The sequence below is a fragment of the Typha latifolia genome, chromosome 10 (assembly GCF_019914945.1).
Source record: "Typha latifolia isolate L0001 chromosome 10, TyphaL0001v2, whole genome shotgun sequence".
Classification (NCBI taxonomy): Eukaryota; Viridiplantae; Streptophyta; class Magnoliopsida; order Poales; family Typhaceae; genus Typha; species Typha latifolia.
In genome coordinates this window covers 1,452,502-1,470,824 of record NC_133095.1, presented here as the reverse complement: position 1 = coordinate 1,470,824, position 18,323 = coordinate 1,452,502, and the positions used below count along the sequence as shown (strand labels likewise).

The following is an 18,323-nucleotide window of genomic DNA, read 5'->3' as shown; positions in this document are numbered from 1 at the left end:
CTCCTCTACATAAAATATGTGGTAGAGATTTCAGCCACATTAATAAGCCCACAATTCATTTTAGGAATAAATTTTTATTCCAAAATAATAGATAAATATTATTAGTCATATTATATAATACAAATATTACTCGTCTACAAATAATATCATATACTTACATCTCATGACTCCATATTAAAATATTTTTACTAAATACATATTATAAAATATTACTAGTATATATTTATAAGTATAATTAGATAATGTTTATATCAATATGGTTGTACTTAAAAAGTTTTAAACCTTCTTAGCTTATGATTAAATGAGACCGATGATTTTTTATTAAAAATTAATTAAGTAATACGACTATTTTAATCATTTAGTGATATTATCTTTAAATTTTGTATATCTTATCGAACAAACATGATAAAATATTTTAGTGAGGTTAGTCATTTTAATCATAAGTAGATGAAGTGAGTTAGAAATTTTTTAAGCATAAGTATAAGATGATAGAATATATGTAAACTTATTTATATAATAACTCAGGAGTTGTCCTAATTTTGGGTAGTTTATCACGTTTTTCTCATTTGTCTGGCAAAAAATTTCCAGAGATGAAAGGAAATTTACCGAGCGTGCCCCAGATCTCCCAATCGCCGACAATATAATATGCTAGTCACCACTCAGCTGTCCTCGTCACAGCCGTCATTTTTAAATTGCAAAAATTGGCAAACCAAAAGAACAAGAATAATAATAGAAAAGAAGACGCCACTATCCATCCACCACTTCACCACCACTTCCCACTTCTCCCTCTCTCTCTCTCTCTCTCTCTCTCTCTCTCTCTCTCTCTCTCGCTCTCTATATCTCTCTTTCGGCATTCTGCGAGTTCTTCTCGAAATAACGCCCTTCCCTCTTCTTCATTCCATTCTCCCGGAAATGCCCTTCCCTTTCTTCCCAAAGTCTCCCACTCCTCGCTTCCACCTCCTCTGCCTCCTCTTCGTTGTCTCCCTCTTCGTCCTACTATACTCCCTGTCCCGTCCCAATTCCTCTTCCCGGAATACCCCTCCGATTTCCCAAACTACTTCCGCCGCTTTCTTCGTATCACTCTCCTCATCCGCCAACTCTACGATCGCAGCGGACCTCCGAGCCCTAACCCTCCGCCCCCACCTTGCCGGAACCCTAGGCGGCGTCTCAGCCGCAGCGTACGTCGTCTCCCGCCTCCGCGCTGCCGGGCTCGAGACGCACACCCGCGAATACTCCCCTCTCCTGTCGTACCCTTCCGACGCCTCCCTTTCTCTCCTCCGCCCCGATGGCTCCCTCCTCACCCCGCTCTCCCTAGCCGAGCCGGCTGACCCGGGAGGGGTCGCCGTCAGACCCTACCACGCCTACTCCCCCTCCGGTGCTGCCGTGGCCCCGGCGGTCTACGTCAACCTCGGCCGGGAGGAGGACTTCTCGGCGCTCGAGCGCCTCGGGGTGCGCGTTGGCGGTTGCGTGGTGATTGTGAGGAGAGGCGGCGGGTACCGCGGCGGAGTGGTGGCGCGGGCGGCGGAGAGGGGAGCGGCAGCGGTGCTGGTCGCCGGAGGTCGAGATGGCGGTGTGGAAAGGGGGACCGTGATTCTTGGCGGGCCCGGGGATCCACTAACACCTGGCTGGGCCGCCGCCGCCGCCACCGCAGAGAGACTCGGTGCGGAGGAAGAAGAGGTGAGGAAGAGGTTCCCAAGAATCCCATCCATGCCAGTATCCGCCGCCACGTCAACGGAGATCTTGCGGACGCTCGGTGGGCCCCCGGTGCCGCACGACTGGAGGGCCGGGCTGGAAATGGAGGTCAATGGAGTTGGCCCCGGACCCGCTTTGGTCAACTTCACGTATCAGGTAATCATTATTTGATGCAGAGTAAACTTAGGGTTGACCTGACATGATGAAGTAGATTATCGGCATTCCAATCTTCAGCTCAAGAGATGAGAGGTCATAGTCTATCTTGGTAGATGTCAAAAGGTATTTCCTGGATTAGCTCTGCATCGAATAGGGTCCACAGTATTTGGGAATACTATTACCACAATATGCTTACCCATTCTCATGTTTGGCATTGAATTGGCGCGATGTAACTCATTCTGAACCATTGGACCCTAGGGACTTCACTGATGGATCTTTTCCTGTCATGGGTCCCATTATACGGGATTCTGAGAAGTCATCCTTGTCTATTGTTGTGTAAGAACAATAGAAATGTGGCATCATCTTAGCGATCTCATGACGGCAGATAGACTTAATAGCTTGTTGGATTCACATTTGGTACTGTTTGACAAATCAGAGACAATTATTGGCACTTTATTTCCTCATACCATTTGCTTCAGGCAACATCTGATGTCAGTCTAACCATGATGTGTGCTAGTTGTTCTTTATTTTCTATATCTTGGTCGATCTCCGCTTAATTTGACTTCATTTATTCCTCCATTTGATTTGCAAGTGATCTATCAATGCAAACTGTTAATAGACAGAAATGATATGGTCTTGTCCATTTTGATTCTTTTATCAAGGAAGATAGAAAATTGGCTACCATCAAAGATATTTTTGCTGCCATAAGAGGACACGAAGAGCCTGACAAATACATCATCCTTGGTAACCACAGAGATGCATGGACCTACGGAGCTGTGGACCCCAACAGTGGAACATCTGTGCTTCTTGAGATTGCTCGACGCTTTGGTATAATGTTGCATTCAGGCTGGAGACCGCGAAGGACCATCATCCTTTGCAGCTGGGATGCAGAAGAGTTCGGAATGGTGAGTTTGCATGCAAGAGACGAAAGACAAAAATAATAAATGTTTGAACAATTCATTTAAGTAGTAGGCCCACCTCTTTCATGCCGGAATGCATATAAGTGCATGAAGAAAAATATGCGATAAGTAAAATTAGTTTGCCTTGAGTTGGCTCAGATTTAGTTTGTTCTTTGATGTATTTACCTTTTTAATAATAACTTTGGAGTAGAGAGATAGAAGTTTAGCTTTCGCGTTTTTCCAAAAAAGAGTTAAATGGGCCATTTGCATAAAAAAATCCGTAAGTTGAGCTATTGGAAACCGAGTGTGTTTATTTTTTTACTCCTAAATGCACATCTTTTTTTTAATATATATAATAAAGTGAGCATAATTTACATAAGCCCAATCTTATTATTATTAAAATTCAAGGGCTTTTCGGTGCAAATGCCTTGGGGTAATATCCAGTTAAACATAGCTCAAATCCAATAGTTAGTAGTGAATATTGTTGTTAGGCTATTATTTTCTACTTTTCATCAGATGTTTTGGTCTCTCAGTTTCTTTAGGGCATAACTTGTCTAGATGTTTTTTTACTTACCTCCAGAAAGTTGTATATTGTTCTGCATGTAGTATTAACTTTAGTTTCTTTTGCACTCTTTGTGTTCAAATAGCAGATCATGAGTATATGCCCTCTGTTCAGGAGAATATTGTTTTTGGTTTTTTTTTTATGTTATATAGAACTATAGGCTTAAAATATCTATGTATATGCATTCCTCCAATTATGCCCAATCAAGTTTTGATCCAAAGAGATGGAAGTTTGATTTTTCATAGCAAGAGGACAATATATTTAGATCTATTTAATGTGGACTGCCATCTAAAGTTTGGAGGCTTTTGTTACAGATCGGATCTACTGAATGGGTTGAAGAGAACCTTGGAAATTTGGGTTCAAAAGCTGTAGTTTACTTAAATGTTGACTGTGCAGTACAAGGTTCTGGATTTTTTGCTGGTCTGACTCCCCAACTGGACAAGCTTTTGATTGATATTACAAAGCAGGTACATTTAGCAGTTATGCCACTAACTGCAGTTCATCTATATGCAACTTGTTGAAAGTTTGGATTCAGTAAGAATTTCACTACGCAAAGAATGAATATTATTTAGGACTTGAATTGCCAATTATTTTTTTGACATTATCTAGTTTACCTTCTTACATATTTAGATTTGGTCGAAAGTAATTCACACTATGATACAAAAATGCTAGATGATGTATTCTATTACATTTACCTTTTTCTGGATATCTATCAACAATACTATGTTTTCAGGTAAAAGATCCAGATGACGGGAGCAAGAGTGTTTTTGATACATGGATAGCAATGAATGGAGGAATTAGTGTAAGGTGTTTATAAATTTGGTAAAACAGGAGTTGCAACTCCTGTTCGACCATTTCATTTTCTCTGTGCTAGTTATTTTTATGCCTGGACTCTTTGTTCTGCAGATTGACAGGCTTGCGAGAGTTGATTCTGATTTTTCTGCGTTTCTACACCATGCTGGGGTTCCTTCTGGGGACTTGTACTACGGGAAAGGTATCTTAGAATCTGGTGATTGACAGCAATAGCAATCTTAGTTACCAAATATTATGAACACAATACATGACTTTTTGTCCACTATTGAGCTTGCTAGTTCCATGTCTTTGACTCTTTCTTTTAGTACTATGCTATCATCATTTTGTCTTCCTTTGTGTATGATTATAGGCAAAAAATTGCAGTCCATGTGACTATTTGTTTAAATTAATGAAAACTGTGGGAATGCATAGTTGTTGATGCATCAGCTAAGGATCAACTGATATTAGAGAAAGTGCTTGTCCAGGGAAGGTTCTGTAGTGCTGCTGTAAGAAGAAATATCTATTTCATTAGAATTTAGGTAAACTGTAGAATTTATATCTTGTGAAAGAAGTGAGAAACCACTACGTTATGCATGCTGAAATGCAGGTGTTTGGTGTAACCATGTAAAATTTATCTCAATGATAGACAACTGAAAAGCAATATGCTTGCAATGTATACCGGACGGTCTTTTTACTGTTATCAAATTTATTGTTTTTGTGATACTTTTGATTCACCTTTTCTCAGGTCTTCATGCAACTGTCTTTTATACTTGCAATATTTATTACCATTCGCTGAGAGACACAATTTTCCAAGTTATTATAGATTTATAACTTCAAATCCTATGAAAAAAAACTGTGCTGAATATAATGGTGAATTCTTTTGAGTCTCTAACTTGCTAAAGTTCTTCTGTTCTTTATACCTTTGCTGACTACATAGGGCATGTAATAATCTATTTTTGGTTAGGAAGATTTTGCATGTTTCAAATATGGAGCGCCAAATCTTTAAAAGTTGAACTTCCTTAATAGGTCATCATACCACATTAGCATGCCAATTTTATTGTTGTACAAAATATGGAATATTTATTCTTCAGGACCAGTTTTTTGGCAATACCTGAGGCTGTTAGCTTTTATGAAGAAACCAATTATACGTGTTCTGTTTTCTTTGGTTCTCTTTAACAAATTCTGCTGTAGTCTTATTGAAGACAGTACCTTAGTACCACGAATACTGATCCTTACAGTGTTGTTGCAGAATTTTCAGGCTACCACACTGCTCTTGATTCATATAGCTGGATGGAAAAAGATGGTGATCCTTTTTTCCATCGTCATGTGGCTAGTAAGTTTTCTTTAGTGTTAGCTTTAGATGCTTTCTTAACATGCAGATATCTTATGCATGTTGGTATTATTTGAGAGGACTCAGGGATGTCAGTATAGAATTGGAAGGGGTAGCACTTAAGAAGATAGTTTGGACTGTAGGTGTTGTGCAGTGCAAATTAAACCATTTACACTGACCATGTTGGGTAACAGATCCTCATTGTAAAAGAAGACACTTTGTCAATGCTGCACTTGGCAGGTGAAAGTTTTAGGATCGAGATAATTAGAAGATTCCAATTCCATCCAAACCATTTATAGTGACACATTGGTAATAAATTCTCATTGTAAAAAAAAAAAGGAAACTTCCTCAATGCTTGCAATCGAGAGATCCAAATTTCCTTTAAAGATATTTCCTACTAATAATCTTCATTACCCATCCTTAGAGAAACAGTTGATGATGCCTTTAAGGTATCATTTGAAAATATACTTTTAAATTTAAAAGTCGTTAAGCCCCCCTTGGTGTGAAAGTGACGCTTTTAGTTAAGCTACTGCTATGGACTTCAGTTTCATGTATGCCAATATGCAACATTTATAGTGTTAAATGAGAAACCAATAAAACGAAAGGTATCATGCCTTTCATCTTTTCTCTCCATTAAAGGTTGAGACTTGAGAGAATGTGTTTTGATATGCACTTAATAAATCGAGTGTCAAGATGCTGCGTGTGATTCTATCTTAACCCTTGGAAAGACATTATATCCATAAATTAAAAACTGATTTTTAGATTACATTTTATATGTGTAAATGCAGCCTCTTCAAATATAAGAAATTCAACAACTCCTCTTATAATTATTATATTAAAAAGTGATATGTGAAGCTTATTATCCTGTGACCTTATGCCTACAATTATCTTTTTCTCATTTTGTTCTTCTTAGTACTGACTTGATTTGGTGCTGCATCAGTTACTGAGATTTGGGGACTTCTAGCCCTTCACATAGCGGATGATTCAATCATACCTTTTGATTACCTGTCTTATGCTTCTCAGTTGCAGGTATGTTAGCTGGTTACATAACTCTTTTTAGTGTCTGACTTGTATAAGTTTCACTGCCTTGCATTTGTAGCAGCCTTTGCATAATATAGTTATCTTGATTTATATGTCAAAATATCTGCACTGTTCATACTGGGCTAAAAGTGCTATTCCAAATACTAGAACTGTGCTTTATTGGTACTCATTATGGATCTGATTTTAACATAGTAATGGACAGAGGCCTATGGGAAATTGTATGACGCAGTTTATACCTTTTACTCATTATCTTGTCTTCAATCTTTATGTGCAAGGAGGACTCCTAATATTGTTCCATATATTTTAAATCTTGAGAAACTTGTACGACTGTAAATAGGACAGGAAACTCACTAGGATGAGTCTAGAGTTGCTTTGACCTTTGATAGTTTGCACTATTCATAGAAAAATTTATGATTTATTGAAGTTGTCAAGGCCTCATTTTGTTGAGGACACAATGTAAACTTTACTTTTCTCACAACACTGATCTTTTGGCGAAAATAAACGGCATAAAGGGTACTAGTATTTTATTTGCTTAATATCTGACCCAACAAAAAGCGATACAATTTCTGCAGTTAGGTATTTAACGTTACAAGAGCTTTTGCATTTGACGTGTCTGTATTACATTGTAACAACTTGGCCGCTCTTCTGATGTGATAAAAAGGAATATTCAAATAAACTGAGCCGCTTGCTCGGTGAAGGGCAATCGCTGGATCCTATAAACACAAGCATTCGTGACTTCACCGATGCAGCCAATGAAGCTCTAGAGGTGGGAAAGGTATGCAGAGAATTTTTCTGGTGTTATCTGTACTCAGTATCATTTTCTTTTCTCACAATTGCCAATCTAAACAACTTTTGCTTACAATGCTCTACTATTATTGTTAACTTAAACATGCAATAGAGGCGTTAACTGTTTGTTTTTCTAGGCAGAGGAGAACTTCCTCTTGATACATGTGGAAATACATATGGATGCACAAATAATATGAGTAAATTATCTAGGATAAGTTATTGTTAAATACTGTGGTTTGATACTTCGATAAGACACTGAATTTCTTTTTTAAATCATCAAAGATGGAGTGTTCTATAATGTTTAAATATTTGATATCCAAAATGGAAACTTGGAATGCGGGACAGTGGATTGTCTAGGCACTAACTAGAAGAGGGGAGAGAAAAAGATTAAGGATAATCTAGGCAAGTTTTACCAATTATTGCCACTGGAGAGGGTTTCTCAAAAATGCACTACTCAATCTGCTTCATGAGAAGTGCTTCATCAATCATTCAATCACATACTATAATTAAATAGTCATTATATTTTCTTTCACTTTGATCTCAGGTTTCTGGAGTCTTCCAAACCAAATAAACAGTAAAATGATACTATTCCTTTGGACGTCCAAATAATACCCAAGAGCTGTAGATGAACTTCATCCAAAAGTTTGTGTGCCAGCAAATCATACTAGTTCAGTATGTTCATATACTCTCCAGTTTTTGTCATGGAAATATCCTACTGAGAACTCTAGCTCTGGTGAGCGGTTGTGTCAATTAGTGATGTTTATTTTGTCATCCTGAATAGTGCAACCTAAATAGATAAGGAGGTTAAGTTCTCATAAAACAAATAGTTCTTTCCTAGTCTTTTCTACTTTAATCTATACTTTTTAATTTTATACGTGAAAAAGTACCCTCTTCTTTTTTTCTGTTATGAAGCAACAATTATTAGTATGTGTGAGATAATACAAATCAGCATTTATAGTTGGAAGAATAAGCCCAATAGAAGAGTTGTTAACATGTCATGCAATTTTATACTATCCAAATGATAGGTTACACTTGTTATTTTTCAAAATCCACAGAAACTGCAGGAGCAAGATAATTCAAAGGAATTTTCTGCACTGAGGAGACGCGCTTTCAATGATCGCCTTATGCTTGTAGAAAGAAGCTTTCTTGAAGCAGAGGGCCTTAAAGGGAGACACTGGTTTAAGCATTTGGTAAGCATGTTATTAGTTGGAATTGCTGCTGAAGTGCAATAAGAATAACATATTACAGAGTCCGACTATATTTTAGTTTCTCATACTATTACGTCGTGTATGTTCTAGCCTTAAGATAATTCACTCTTGTGCATCTCATCTGTTTGATGATTGGCAGTTGTTTTCACCTCCAGAGGACTATGAAAGTAAGGTTTCATTCTTCCCTGGCATTGTTGATGCAATCTCTCGGGCCAGGAAGCTTGCTTCTGAAAAAGAAGGGCAGTTAGCTATCCAGCATGAAATCTGGAGGATTGCAAGAGCTATCACAAGGGCTGCCCATGCCCTTAGAGGAGATCTCACTTGAGGGGAGTGGCATTCCACTTTATAATCACATTAGCAAATATGCACCAAAAATTATGTTATTTGCAAAACAAGAGCTATTCTTGGTTTTGCAAGGCACAAATTTATGTGTAATGTGTATGTTTGTGTAAGCAATGCATACATGAATGTCAAAAAATTGGAGATAAACAAATTGAATTTTTATCATTAACAAATATTTGTCAATTTTTAACACAGCTCATTTCTTGAAAACAGGAGCTTTTAACATTTTTATTACATTTAATTTTTCAATTAAGTATATGTAATTAAATGCATATATTTTTTACAATTAATCTACATTTTGTTATAATAGAATATGCATAGAAAATCATTCATTTTATTTTAAAGAATATTCCGCAAAATATACTTTCACTGCTGCCACGTAACCCCCCCCCCTTTCCCGAGGGTTCATCAGTGATCTCATCAATAAGCCGACCCTTTTCGGCACGTCATCTCTTGGTGCCGGACGCGATCGTCGGAGTTCAATCCAGTTATGGAATCCCTTCGAGCCCGCCGTCTCGGTCACGCCGTTTGCGGGGTCGAGCGGCCACGAGGGGGTGAAGAACTTGTGGTCGTTATAATCGACTTAATTTTACATTTTTCCCCTTGTAATCTTTATGTATTACATATCCATACAATCCTAATTCGTTTCCTTTCTCTTCACCTTGGTAGCATCCACTGCATGCGAAGCGGGAAGCGAACACTCGAAAAGATGGCTAGTGAAGCGGTTGATGAATTCTCCGTCGAGCTCCCGGCTCCTGAGGGTTGGAAGAAGAAGGTTTGACTTCTAGTTTTTTTTTTCCCTTCCTTTTAGCCCTTTTTTCCCTTTCAATTTGGTTCTGGAATTGGTTAATTCAACGGGTCTTAGCTTAGATCTCAGCTAATTTTGTTAATTTTGCGGTATTTATCTCTTGTACTAGGGTTTGCGAGATTGTTTACTCTTTGTACCGTTATTCTTTGGCTGATTAGGGTTTTCAAGGTATCAAACTTTGGAATTGGGGAATTCGGAGGTTGATGGAATCCTAGGGTTGAAGTTAGCGTTGTTTTGTGATAATTCTTAATGTTTAATGTCGGGTAGCTATGCAAATTTCTGCTCAATTCTTGGTGCTTATCCTGTGCAGGCTATTTGATTTCTTGTTAACATCATTTTTCATAGTATATGTTCGATAAATTCGAGAGTTGAATATCTATTGAATTGAAGGTCAGATGATACGCCGCACTGACTTACCTTCTGATGTACCAAATCCTATAACCCAATTTTGACTTCACTGTATGTAATAGAGCACTAAGTCATATTTGTAAAAAATTTGCAGTAATTTGATATCTTTATATGCTACACAAACATGTAGATTAAAATTTGAAAAGTTTATTGCAGCAAAGAGAATTTACTTCAATTTTAGTTCATCATTGAACCTTACCTACTTGACTTGATAATGCACCAATAATTAAGTAATGAGACTATGACGAGCTTAGATGGAGAAAAGAAAAAAGAATTTCATCTACTGGAGCATGAACCCTCCTGAGGAGCTTGGGGAGGGCAAGATGTGTATAGCCTGCTTGCCAGTTAGTTTGAGTTCAATTGATTTTTGCTAGGTCCAAAGTTGCAGACTAAAAATCTGCCTTTCAAGGCTAAGGAGCAAAAGTAGGCTGTGAACATGCTAACAGGAATTGAAATTCTTTGGAAGTATTTTGACTATATGCGAACATTAGACTTGTCTTCTCACTTGAGATGAAGTATTGGATAATATTTCGAGGTTATATTCAGATTTATGCGCACTGGTTTTCCCTTCAAAACTCAAGTTTTGCATATGATAGAAAGGAATGTCATAAATTTTGTCTGAAGCCTGTAGTTCTGATAAAAATCCGTTAGCTATAAGGCAACTATAAAAAAAATTTGTTGTCTCACCTCTGTTAGGCACTCATACTTCATCAACTTAATGATCTTTCCTGCATTTACAGTTTATTCCCAAGAAGGGTGGAACACCAAGAAAGAACGAGATAGTTTTCATTTCGCCAACTGGTGAGGAGATTAAGAATAAGAAACAGTTGGATCAATATCTAAAATCCCATCCTGGAGGCACTTCTTCGTCTGACTTTGACTGGGGAACTGGTAAATTCCAGCACCACACACTCTTCCTTCCTCTGCTTTCTGCAAATTCTTACACCAGATAGGTGGGTGAATTCATTTTTTCCCTTTATCTCAATGCTTGTAAATAGGTGATACTCCAAGACGTTCTGCAAGAATTAGTGAAAGAGTGAGAGTTATTGAGACTCCAGAAGGCGAGAAACCTAGGAAACGACCGAGAACACCACGTGCAAAAAAAGAAGCAAAAGATGAAAAAGGCAGCGGAGATGTTATGGATGGAACTCCTCAAGCTGAGGGAGCTCCCGGTGCTGCAGAAACTACAGTGGCTTCTGATGTTGAGATGAAAGATGCTGAATCTGCAAAAGATGTAACTGAAAATGCTACAAAAGATACTGCTGATGTACAGGAGCTGGTTGGAACTAGCAATGAGAATGATGGAAAGAGAACCAAAGAAACTGCAGAGAAGGATGAAGATCTCAAAAAATCTGAGGAGAAGAAAGAGGAAGATAAACCAGCTGGTTCTGAAGTACCTGCCGAGGAACAAGGAGCCTTGGAAAAGGCCAATGAGAATTATGAAAAGGCAGCAGAAACTGCAGAGAAGGAGAAAGACTCCAAAGAACCCAACTCCAAAGAACTCAACAAGGATAAGCCTGTTAGATCTACGGCAGATGCAGGAATGGAGGAGAAGAAAGAGGAAGATAAACCGGCTGTCTCTCAAGTATCTTCCCCAGAACTTGACCCCAAAGGAATTGCTTCTACTGAGGATGGTGGAGAGGCTCCAGTCTGTAAGCAGGCCAATACTATGAACTGTGATGATGGACAGCATTTCCCCAATGCTTCCCCTGTTAACTGCTGAGAGTATCTCAGTCTTAGGATGCTATAAGTTGCTCTTTAGCTTCTGAACATCTAGAGCTCGACTGAGTTGCTTTAGATATTCCTATGTTTAGTACTATACTCTATATTCAATCTTATGAATGTATAGGTAGTTTGGCCCCTTGTATCACCATAGGCATGTAACTTCATCCTAACTTGTAAACTCGTTAATTTGTCATATTATTAGTATTTTGTTGTAATAGGAGAATGGAATACTACTTGCATTCGCAAGGAAAACTTGAATCACTGTGGTGTAATCTTAATTTCGTTTTCATCAAGGCTTCTTCTTTTAGTTGCTATTTGTGATCCATAACATTTTTTCTTTGTCTTATTGTATTCATTGTATGCTCAAATCTTTTGGAATTAGTGCCATGCAATACCTTTATATGTGCTGTTTATTGGTCTGTTCTGATCCTTTGTTTTGAACAGGATGAATCTCTTCATGTCTAAAGCTTCTTAAAAGGGTGTTGTTTGTTTAATTATTTCACAGTTTGTCTTAACCTAAGTTGCATTCTTCAGAAGCCTGCTGATTAGCCTCTGCGTCTAAGGAGATTGCATTTTCTCTAATAAAGCATTATTAGATCGGATGAGTTCTGAACTCAGAAAATATACAAATAATCAATTTCTATGATAGATACCAAATCCATTGTTTGAAACCGTTTTAAGTTGTCGGAAAAAGTTGAGATCATTAAAAGATGAGTTTATATTCCTAACAAGACAAATATGGAAAAAGAAAATTAAAACAGGAGAAGACACCCATGAAATAAAAATCACCACCACAAGGAGTAATAAGACAGACTCGAATTCAAACAAACATCCGAACGCACCAAGAACTTAACTAAACATAAGAATCTTTCAAATACTACAACATACAACATACAACCACAAACAAGCTCACTCTTCCAAACAAGAACAACAACAACAACAACAACAATAACATGAACAAAGTTTGACAACTAGTAGCAGCAGAAAGGGCACTGAACGAGGCCATTCTCATTGCAATATGGGCATCGAATAATAGCCGAATTCTCGTTGTCGTAGAGCTTCCGACCCCCGTTACACTCGCAGCACACGATGAATCTCACGCCGCCGCAACCCCCGCAGGAAGCCCGGCCGGGCTGCATTGCCGGCTGCCGCGGCAGAAGCGGCTTCAGCTTCCCCTGCTCATGCAATGCAATCACCTCCTCGGCCCCTCCTATGTACTTCCCTCTTATAAACAACCTTGGTGGAGTTGCTCTGCACCCCAAAACCTTCCATAATTCCTCCCTATATCCCATATCCATGGAGATATCCCTCTCCTGGAACACCACCCTCATGTTCTCCAATAAAGACCTCACCTTAGTGCAATCTGAGAAGGTCTTCCTTACTCCTCTGAGGCTAGTCGTGTATAGAACTATGGCGTCTCTTCCTCCTGGGGGGCAAATGTCTTGGAACTCTGTTAAGGGATCAAAGGTGCCAACTTGGTTGCAGGGCAACTTGAGAGAAGGCTCTTCTTGGCTCTTGACCTTCGCCACCCAGCTTCTTGGCTCTTCTTGGTGGCTGTTCTTGTTGCTGCTGCTCTTCTTCCATGAAAAGGACCCATCTTTTTCCTTGGGGGCTTCTTCTCTGGCGATGGGGAGAAGGGAGAGACTCCGGGCGACGTGCGGCGAAGGCGACGCGTCGAAGAACTCGTCGGGCTCCTCGACGTGGAGGACTCGGTTTGGCTTGGAATGCCCAACGTGTGGCAAGGATTTGAGAGTTTTTAGGAACTTTGATTTGAAGCCCTTCATGGTCTCTCTGGTGGTTTGATAGTCGATCGGTTGTCTCTGCTCCTCAGTGGAGAAGTATTAAGAGCTGTGAGAGGTTGGAGAAGAGAAAGGATTGCTCGATGGGTAATGGAAGAGAGAAAGAATTGATGCTATTCCTTGCTTTGTATTAGTATAGGAAAAAAGAATACAAGATTGCTTTGCTTGGTCTTTGCCTCCTTACTATGCCTTCTTCCCTCGTAACCGCGCTGACCGCTAGTTCTTCAACGGCTATAAAGTCGTTGAGTTACAAATTTTAGGACTTTTTAAATTTGAGACGAATTGGAAGCTTTAGCAAGTTATTATAGTTTTCTTTTCTTTTCTTTTTCTTTTTTTTTTTCTGGGTAATTTACAGTTTATATCCGTGTAGTTTGGCCGAATACTAACTTACTTAGCCGTTAACTAAGAATGTAAAAAAAAAGATTCAATGAACTATATTGATTTCAACATTTGCACCATTAATTATGAATGAGAAATTTTAAAAAAGTTGATGGCTTTTTTTTTTTTTCTTTTCTTCTTCTTTATTTGGCTGCATAGGAACACCTTCCATTGTTTTCTTAATCATGCTATGTAAATTATATAAGAAGCAAGCACCTCTAAAGGTTCTATTTCAATGTTTTTCTTGGTTGTTCAAACTTCAAAGCAACTGCACCTATCTCTTTATGATGGTTCTTCTAATTTTTTTTTAATTTTCTTTCTTTTTTTTACCTCTGGTTGGAGAAGTATCAACTTTTGTGTACATAAATTAATTAATTTTGTTCATCTTTTCAACGGATGAACCAATCTTAAGTCTCACTTTATAATATGCTGTACGTACTTCGTGAGGGCAAGAAACTTGTTCAATCTAGAGTAAGTTGTTGAATGCCAAGTCTAACTTTCTTATCCCATTGTTTTAGAATTCGGCAAGAAAGAAAATATAAACTTTTCTTTGGACATAGAATATTTCATTAGAACTTTTTATGTATAATCTGAACCTAAAAAGAAGAAATCAATTCATACGGAGAGAAAACGAAATTCCACGCGGCAGATTAATTTTTTTAAAATGATAAAATCTTCTAAGAATTAAATAAAAGGATGGTTCAAAACTATGATTATGATCTTTATAATGCGGTTCTTATGTCTCATGTTCGTTGAAACTTCTCTACAAGCTTTCTTTTTATTATATTTTTATTAATGCAATCTAATACGTGATACGCGTGGGTATGTATAGATAATATATATACATCCACAGTTTGAGACAGCAGTGGATAAGAAGACGTGGGAGGAGTGGCCACCACTATCCACGTCTTCTTCTTTGATGCAGTTGAAGTGTATTTATTTAGAGCTGATAAATTAGCCACTGTGTTCTTATAAACGAGTGGAAAGGGAGACTCTCACCTGAGCTTTAGAGCGTGATAAAAAAATCTAGGCGTGGCAAAGTAATGACCATTGCTTAGCCCAAGCCCATCTGTTAGTTAATAACGAGTAGGAAGGGGAGAAGTGAACGACTAACCTCTACCACTTTGCTAGGGATTGATGATCTCAAGAATTGATGAATTAGGTTTCAATATTATCTCCAGCAAACAAGAGAACACTGGGTTACAGAGTATAAGTTATATATATGTTCATAGTTTGGACCATCCTGTAGAGGGTATCTGAATAAAAAAAGATTTCTTAATTTTAAATAGCAAAAATAAACACGTACATGTATCTCTTGTATAAATTATGTATATTTTATTATAAAAGTATGTGCATTTACTATAAAAAATAAATGCACTTAGTTTCAAAATTTCAATCTTATTATTACTAAAATATAACTTGCTTACTTCTGCAAATAACCCATGACACTGGATTATAGAGAATTCTCCCTCACTGGAGTGTTAACAAAGTTTCAGTAGTTGTTTCCAATTAGTTGATTATTACACTAAGCAGGAGTCGACCCATGCTAATGACAATGATACCATATTGCAACCTTTCAAAGTGAAGTAGAAAAGAGAGGAAGAATTAAAAGACAGCAGCTTGAATCATTTCATGCAATTGCATACCACCATAACCATTTCTTTAGCCAACAAAAGAAAACGAACAAAAGTTGTATACAAGAAAACTCATTGCATTCCACGACATAACAGTCACATGATACAGTGGAACAGATCGCAACTGCATATATGCAGTTGTTATAGAAAGGCAAGTGCTCCAAGCCAAGTGTTCTGATGCGAGATAAGAAAATTGACTGTGTGTGATTATTACAATGTATGTGCTACTGAGTTTCCCATCTTGATCAGGTTTAGCTATCAGCAACAGACGAGATGAATCCGATGCTGAAGTCGAAAGTGATACAGGTCAACTGCTTGCCATCCTCTCCCAACATCTTCATGGTGATTGTGTATGAACCCTACGGTAGCCAAATCTGAGTCAGTTTGCTTCTAATGCTTATACAAATGAAGATGTCCTGCTTATTTCATGGTTCTCATTTTATAGAATATAGAGCTAAAGAGAGAAAAGAAAATATATAAAAGGATATTCCGAGGTAAAACAAAACATGGCATCAAAGAGCAAGTATATGAAAACAATACTAGTATGTATGTTCGTTAGATGTCTGATGGACAAAGAATGACATGTAAAACTTCTAGCATGTCTAAACAGACAACAGAAAGATTACATCAAGATTTAGGAGAGCATACATAATTCTATGTCAGAGGGCACCATCATTCTACAAGTGAATAACTTTGGAAGTCACTAGTAGGCAAATTGGGTGGGCTTCTTGTCTGGCAAATTCTGAGTAAATGATAAAAATAAACAAAATAAATCTATCAAGGCTCAACTGACAGCACAGTTCTCGGATAAAATATAAAAAGAGACAGGTAGAGTTTGCAACTACTGTTGGAAATCTCTTTTCCTGTTTGATTACAAATTTTTACCACCACATAATTTGGTTTATAACTGTAAATACAAGAAAAAACCAATCTCAGAGACAACAGTTCTCTCTGCCAAGGGAGATCACATGGTTTGTCAAGTAAAGAGCCCTTTAACAAAAACTGAATCTATGTAATAAACAAATATCCTTCTGTGACAATATGAACACCAAAAGATAAAACCATTTTGGCAGTAATTTTCATAGTAGAGCTATCAGCAACCCGAGATAATAGATGATGAAGAATGATTAGTAGAACATTAAATATCTTACTGGAGGAGTAAATGACGGTAATGTCTGCTGATGCGCTAGCACAAAGTCACCACTTGAGACAGGGCAGGAAGTCTCCTCACAAATGTCATGAGTTTCCTCATGAACATGAAAAAAGAAATACTTGACATCAATAACTAGTTTCCCTTTAGAGATGACTTTGTCTGCAACAACCATTGGAAAATGGTCAATTAATAAAGGCAATAAACCCACAATTAAGTGAATATCCTACACGAAGAATCAATTAACAGGAATCACTTTTCAATCCCATGTTGCCATTAGGATGTTAAATCATACCGAATTTAGTCAGTATATCACTTTTATAAATTATCTTTTGACAACTTCTTACAGTTTCATTTATTTTGGACAATTAGGAGAAAAGATGGAAACTGCTCTGTCAAATTTTCATAGTGCTTGTGTTTCTTTTAAACTCTCTGTTTAAAAGATATGCTAACTAGGCCATCTCATGCCTCGTATCGCCTAATCAGGAATCTTGCACCAACACCAAGAAAATCAATATTAAATAAAGAGCAGTATATGTAAGTTTACTAATATATTTCCTGCAGCATTCTCAACTATAAGTTGTGCTAAATACCCAAAACCTTATTTGTTAAAATACAAGTCTCCATGATAAGGGCAATTACTCTTTAGAGAAAAGGAAGGGAAAGATAGTTGATGAGATACATAAGAGTTACAGTATTTCAACATAGGAGCAATCTCAATCAAAAGAACAACCATATGTGATCAAGCATAATGGCGTCTGATTTACTAGACAGTGAGTGATTTCAAATTACCAGCAACTCTTTTCATGCCTAATAATAAGAATGCCAAAGAGAGCGAGAGCAATTTGAGCATCAAGTTGTTCTTTTCCTCTATTAACAAGGGGAGAGCTGCAAGCAAGTGATCTTACCAGTGGTGGCAGATATCGTGAACGTTGCTGGCTCACCCCGAGCAACCGGATTGGGGGATATCTCCACGCCACTAACTTTAACTGGATAGTCCTCTCCCCTTTCTACAAAATACATCCAATGTCAAAAAGAATCCGGGAAAAAAGAAGAAGCAAAGCTCCTATTCACCGATGCAATTATCATCGCAATCTCAAGTTCTCGATCTGATCTGCCCTAAACTAACCGCTCTCGATGCGAAATCGATCTCCGATCAAAGAAAAGTCCACCAGAGAACTCACAGAAGAAGGGATCAGATGAAGAGTCGACAAGAAACTCACTGCAGTACTCCACGGAGGCGGCGATGGCGGCGGAAGGCAAGAGAAGGCAGACTACGGCGGCGGAGAGGAGGAGAAAAGAGGAGAAGCGAGCTGCTGAGATCTCCATCTCTTTAGGAAGCGAGAGGCGACGAGGAAATCCTTCGTTAGATCTTTATCTAGGGCTTTGTTGGAGGAGAAGAAAAGACTGTGAATAGGATAAGAGATATCTATTGGATTCTATTCCATTCTATTGACCTCGCGATGGGGAGTTCGGTGAGCGATTACTTCGCCACGCAGCGATTTATGCAGCCGTGGGGTTAAAACTGGATGGACACGTGTCGGCTTCTCGCTTACCTTTCCACTTCGAGATTCGGAGTTTCGTAGGCTGGCAGGAAGTTTCCGTGACTCTTC

General features: G+C 38.2%; 4 protein-coding genes across 7 annotated transcripts; 2 read left to right on the top strand and 2 right to left on the bottom strand.

Moving 5' to 3' along the window:
* Nucleotides 1-746: 746 nt before the first annotated feature.
* Nucleotides 747-8,981, top strand: LOC140796238 (probable glutamate carboxypeptidase VP8). 3 transcript variants are annotated; one of them, XR_012110425.1, is made up of 11 exons: nt 764-1,848; nt 2,511-2,753; nt 3,624-3,776; nt 4,043-4,111; nt 4,216-4,303; nt 5,351-5,434; nt 6,372-6,460; nt 7,134-7,247; nt 7,803-7,991; nt 8,314-8,448; nt 8,606-8,981. XR_012110425.1 is itself a non-coding variant. In XM_073149176.1 (10 exons), the coding sequence occupies exons 1-10, from the start codon at nt 913-915 to the stop codon at nt 8,712-8,714; spliced, it is 2,004 nt and encodes a 667-aa protein (XP_073005277.1). In that variant the 5' UTR covers nt 747-912; the 3' UTR covers nt 8,715-8,981. The 3 variants fall into 3 exon arrangements, 2 of the variants coding, with proteins under 2 accessions (XP_073005277.1, XP_073005276.1); XM_073149176.1 differs by lacking the exon at nt 7,803-7,991 and having other exon boundaries at nt 747-1,848; nt 8,622-8,981; XM_073149175.1 differs by lacking the exon at nt 7,803-7,991.
* Nucleotides 8,982-9,212: 231 nt separating this feature from the next.
* On the top strand, nt 9,213-12,042 carry LOC140796239 (uncharacterized). Of its 2 annotated transcripts, none has more exons than XM_073149178.1 (4): nt 9,213-9,376; nt 9,478-9,583; nt 10,765-10,915; nt 11,023-12,042. In XM_073149178.1, exons 2-4 carry the CDS (start codon nt 9,488-9,490, stop codon nt 11,745-11,747), a joined length of 972 nt encoding a protein of 323 aa, XP_073005279.1. In that variant the 5' UTR covers nt 9,213-9,376; nt 9,478-9,487; the 3' UTR covers nt 11,748-12,042. The 2 variants fall into 2 exon arrangements, with proteins under 2 accessions (XP_073005279.1, XP_073005278.1); XM_073149177.1 differs by having other exon boundaries at nt 9,260-9,362.
* A 483-nt stretch (nt 12,043-12,525) lies between these two features.
* LOC140796678 (uncharacterized protein At5g39865) lies at nt 12,526-13,586 on the bottom strand. Its single transcript, XM_073149753.1, has one exon. The coding sequence runs from the start codon at nt 13,531-13,533 to the stop codon at nt 12,721-12,723; it is 813 nt and encodes a 270-aa protein (XP_073005854.1). The 5' UTR covers nt 13,534-13,586; the 3' UTR covers nt 12,526-12,720.
* Nucleotides 13,587-15,616: 2,030 nt separating this feature from the next.
* LOC140796173 (phosphatidylglycerol/phosphatidylinositol transfer protein) lies at nt 15,617-18,205 on the bottom strand. The gene is made up of 4 exons (XM_073149082.1): nt 17,934-18,205; nt 17,619-17,720; nt 16,712-16,872; nt 15,617-15,919 (listed from the first exon to the last, which is right to left on the bottom strand). The coding sequence occupies exons 1-4, from the start codon at nt 18,037-18,039 to the stop codon at nt 15,812-15,814; spliced, it is 477 nt and encodes a 158-aa protein (XP_073005183.1). The 5' UTR covers nt 18,040-18,205; the 3' UTR covers nt 15,617-15,811.
* Between the last annotated feature and the right edge of the window lie 118 nt (nt 18,206-18,323).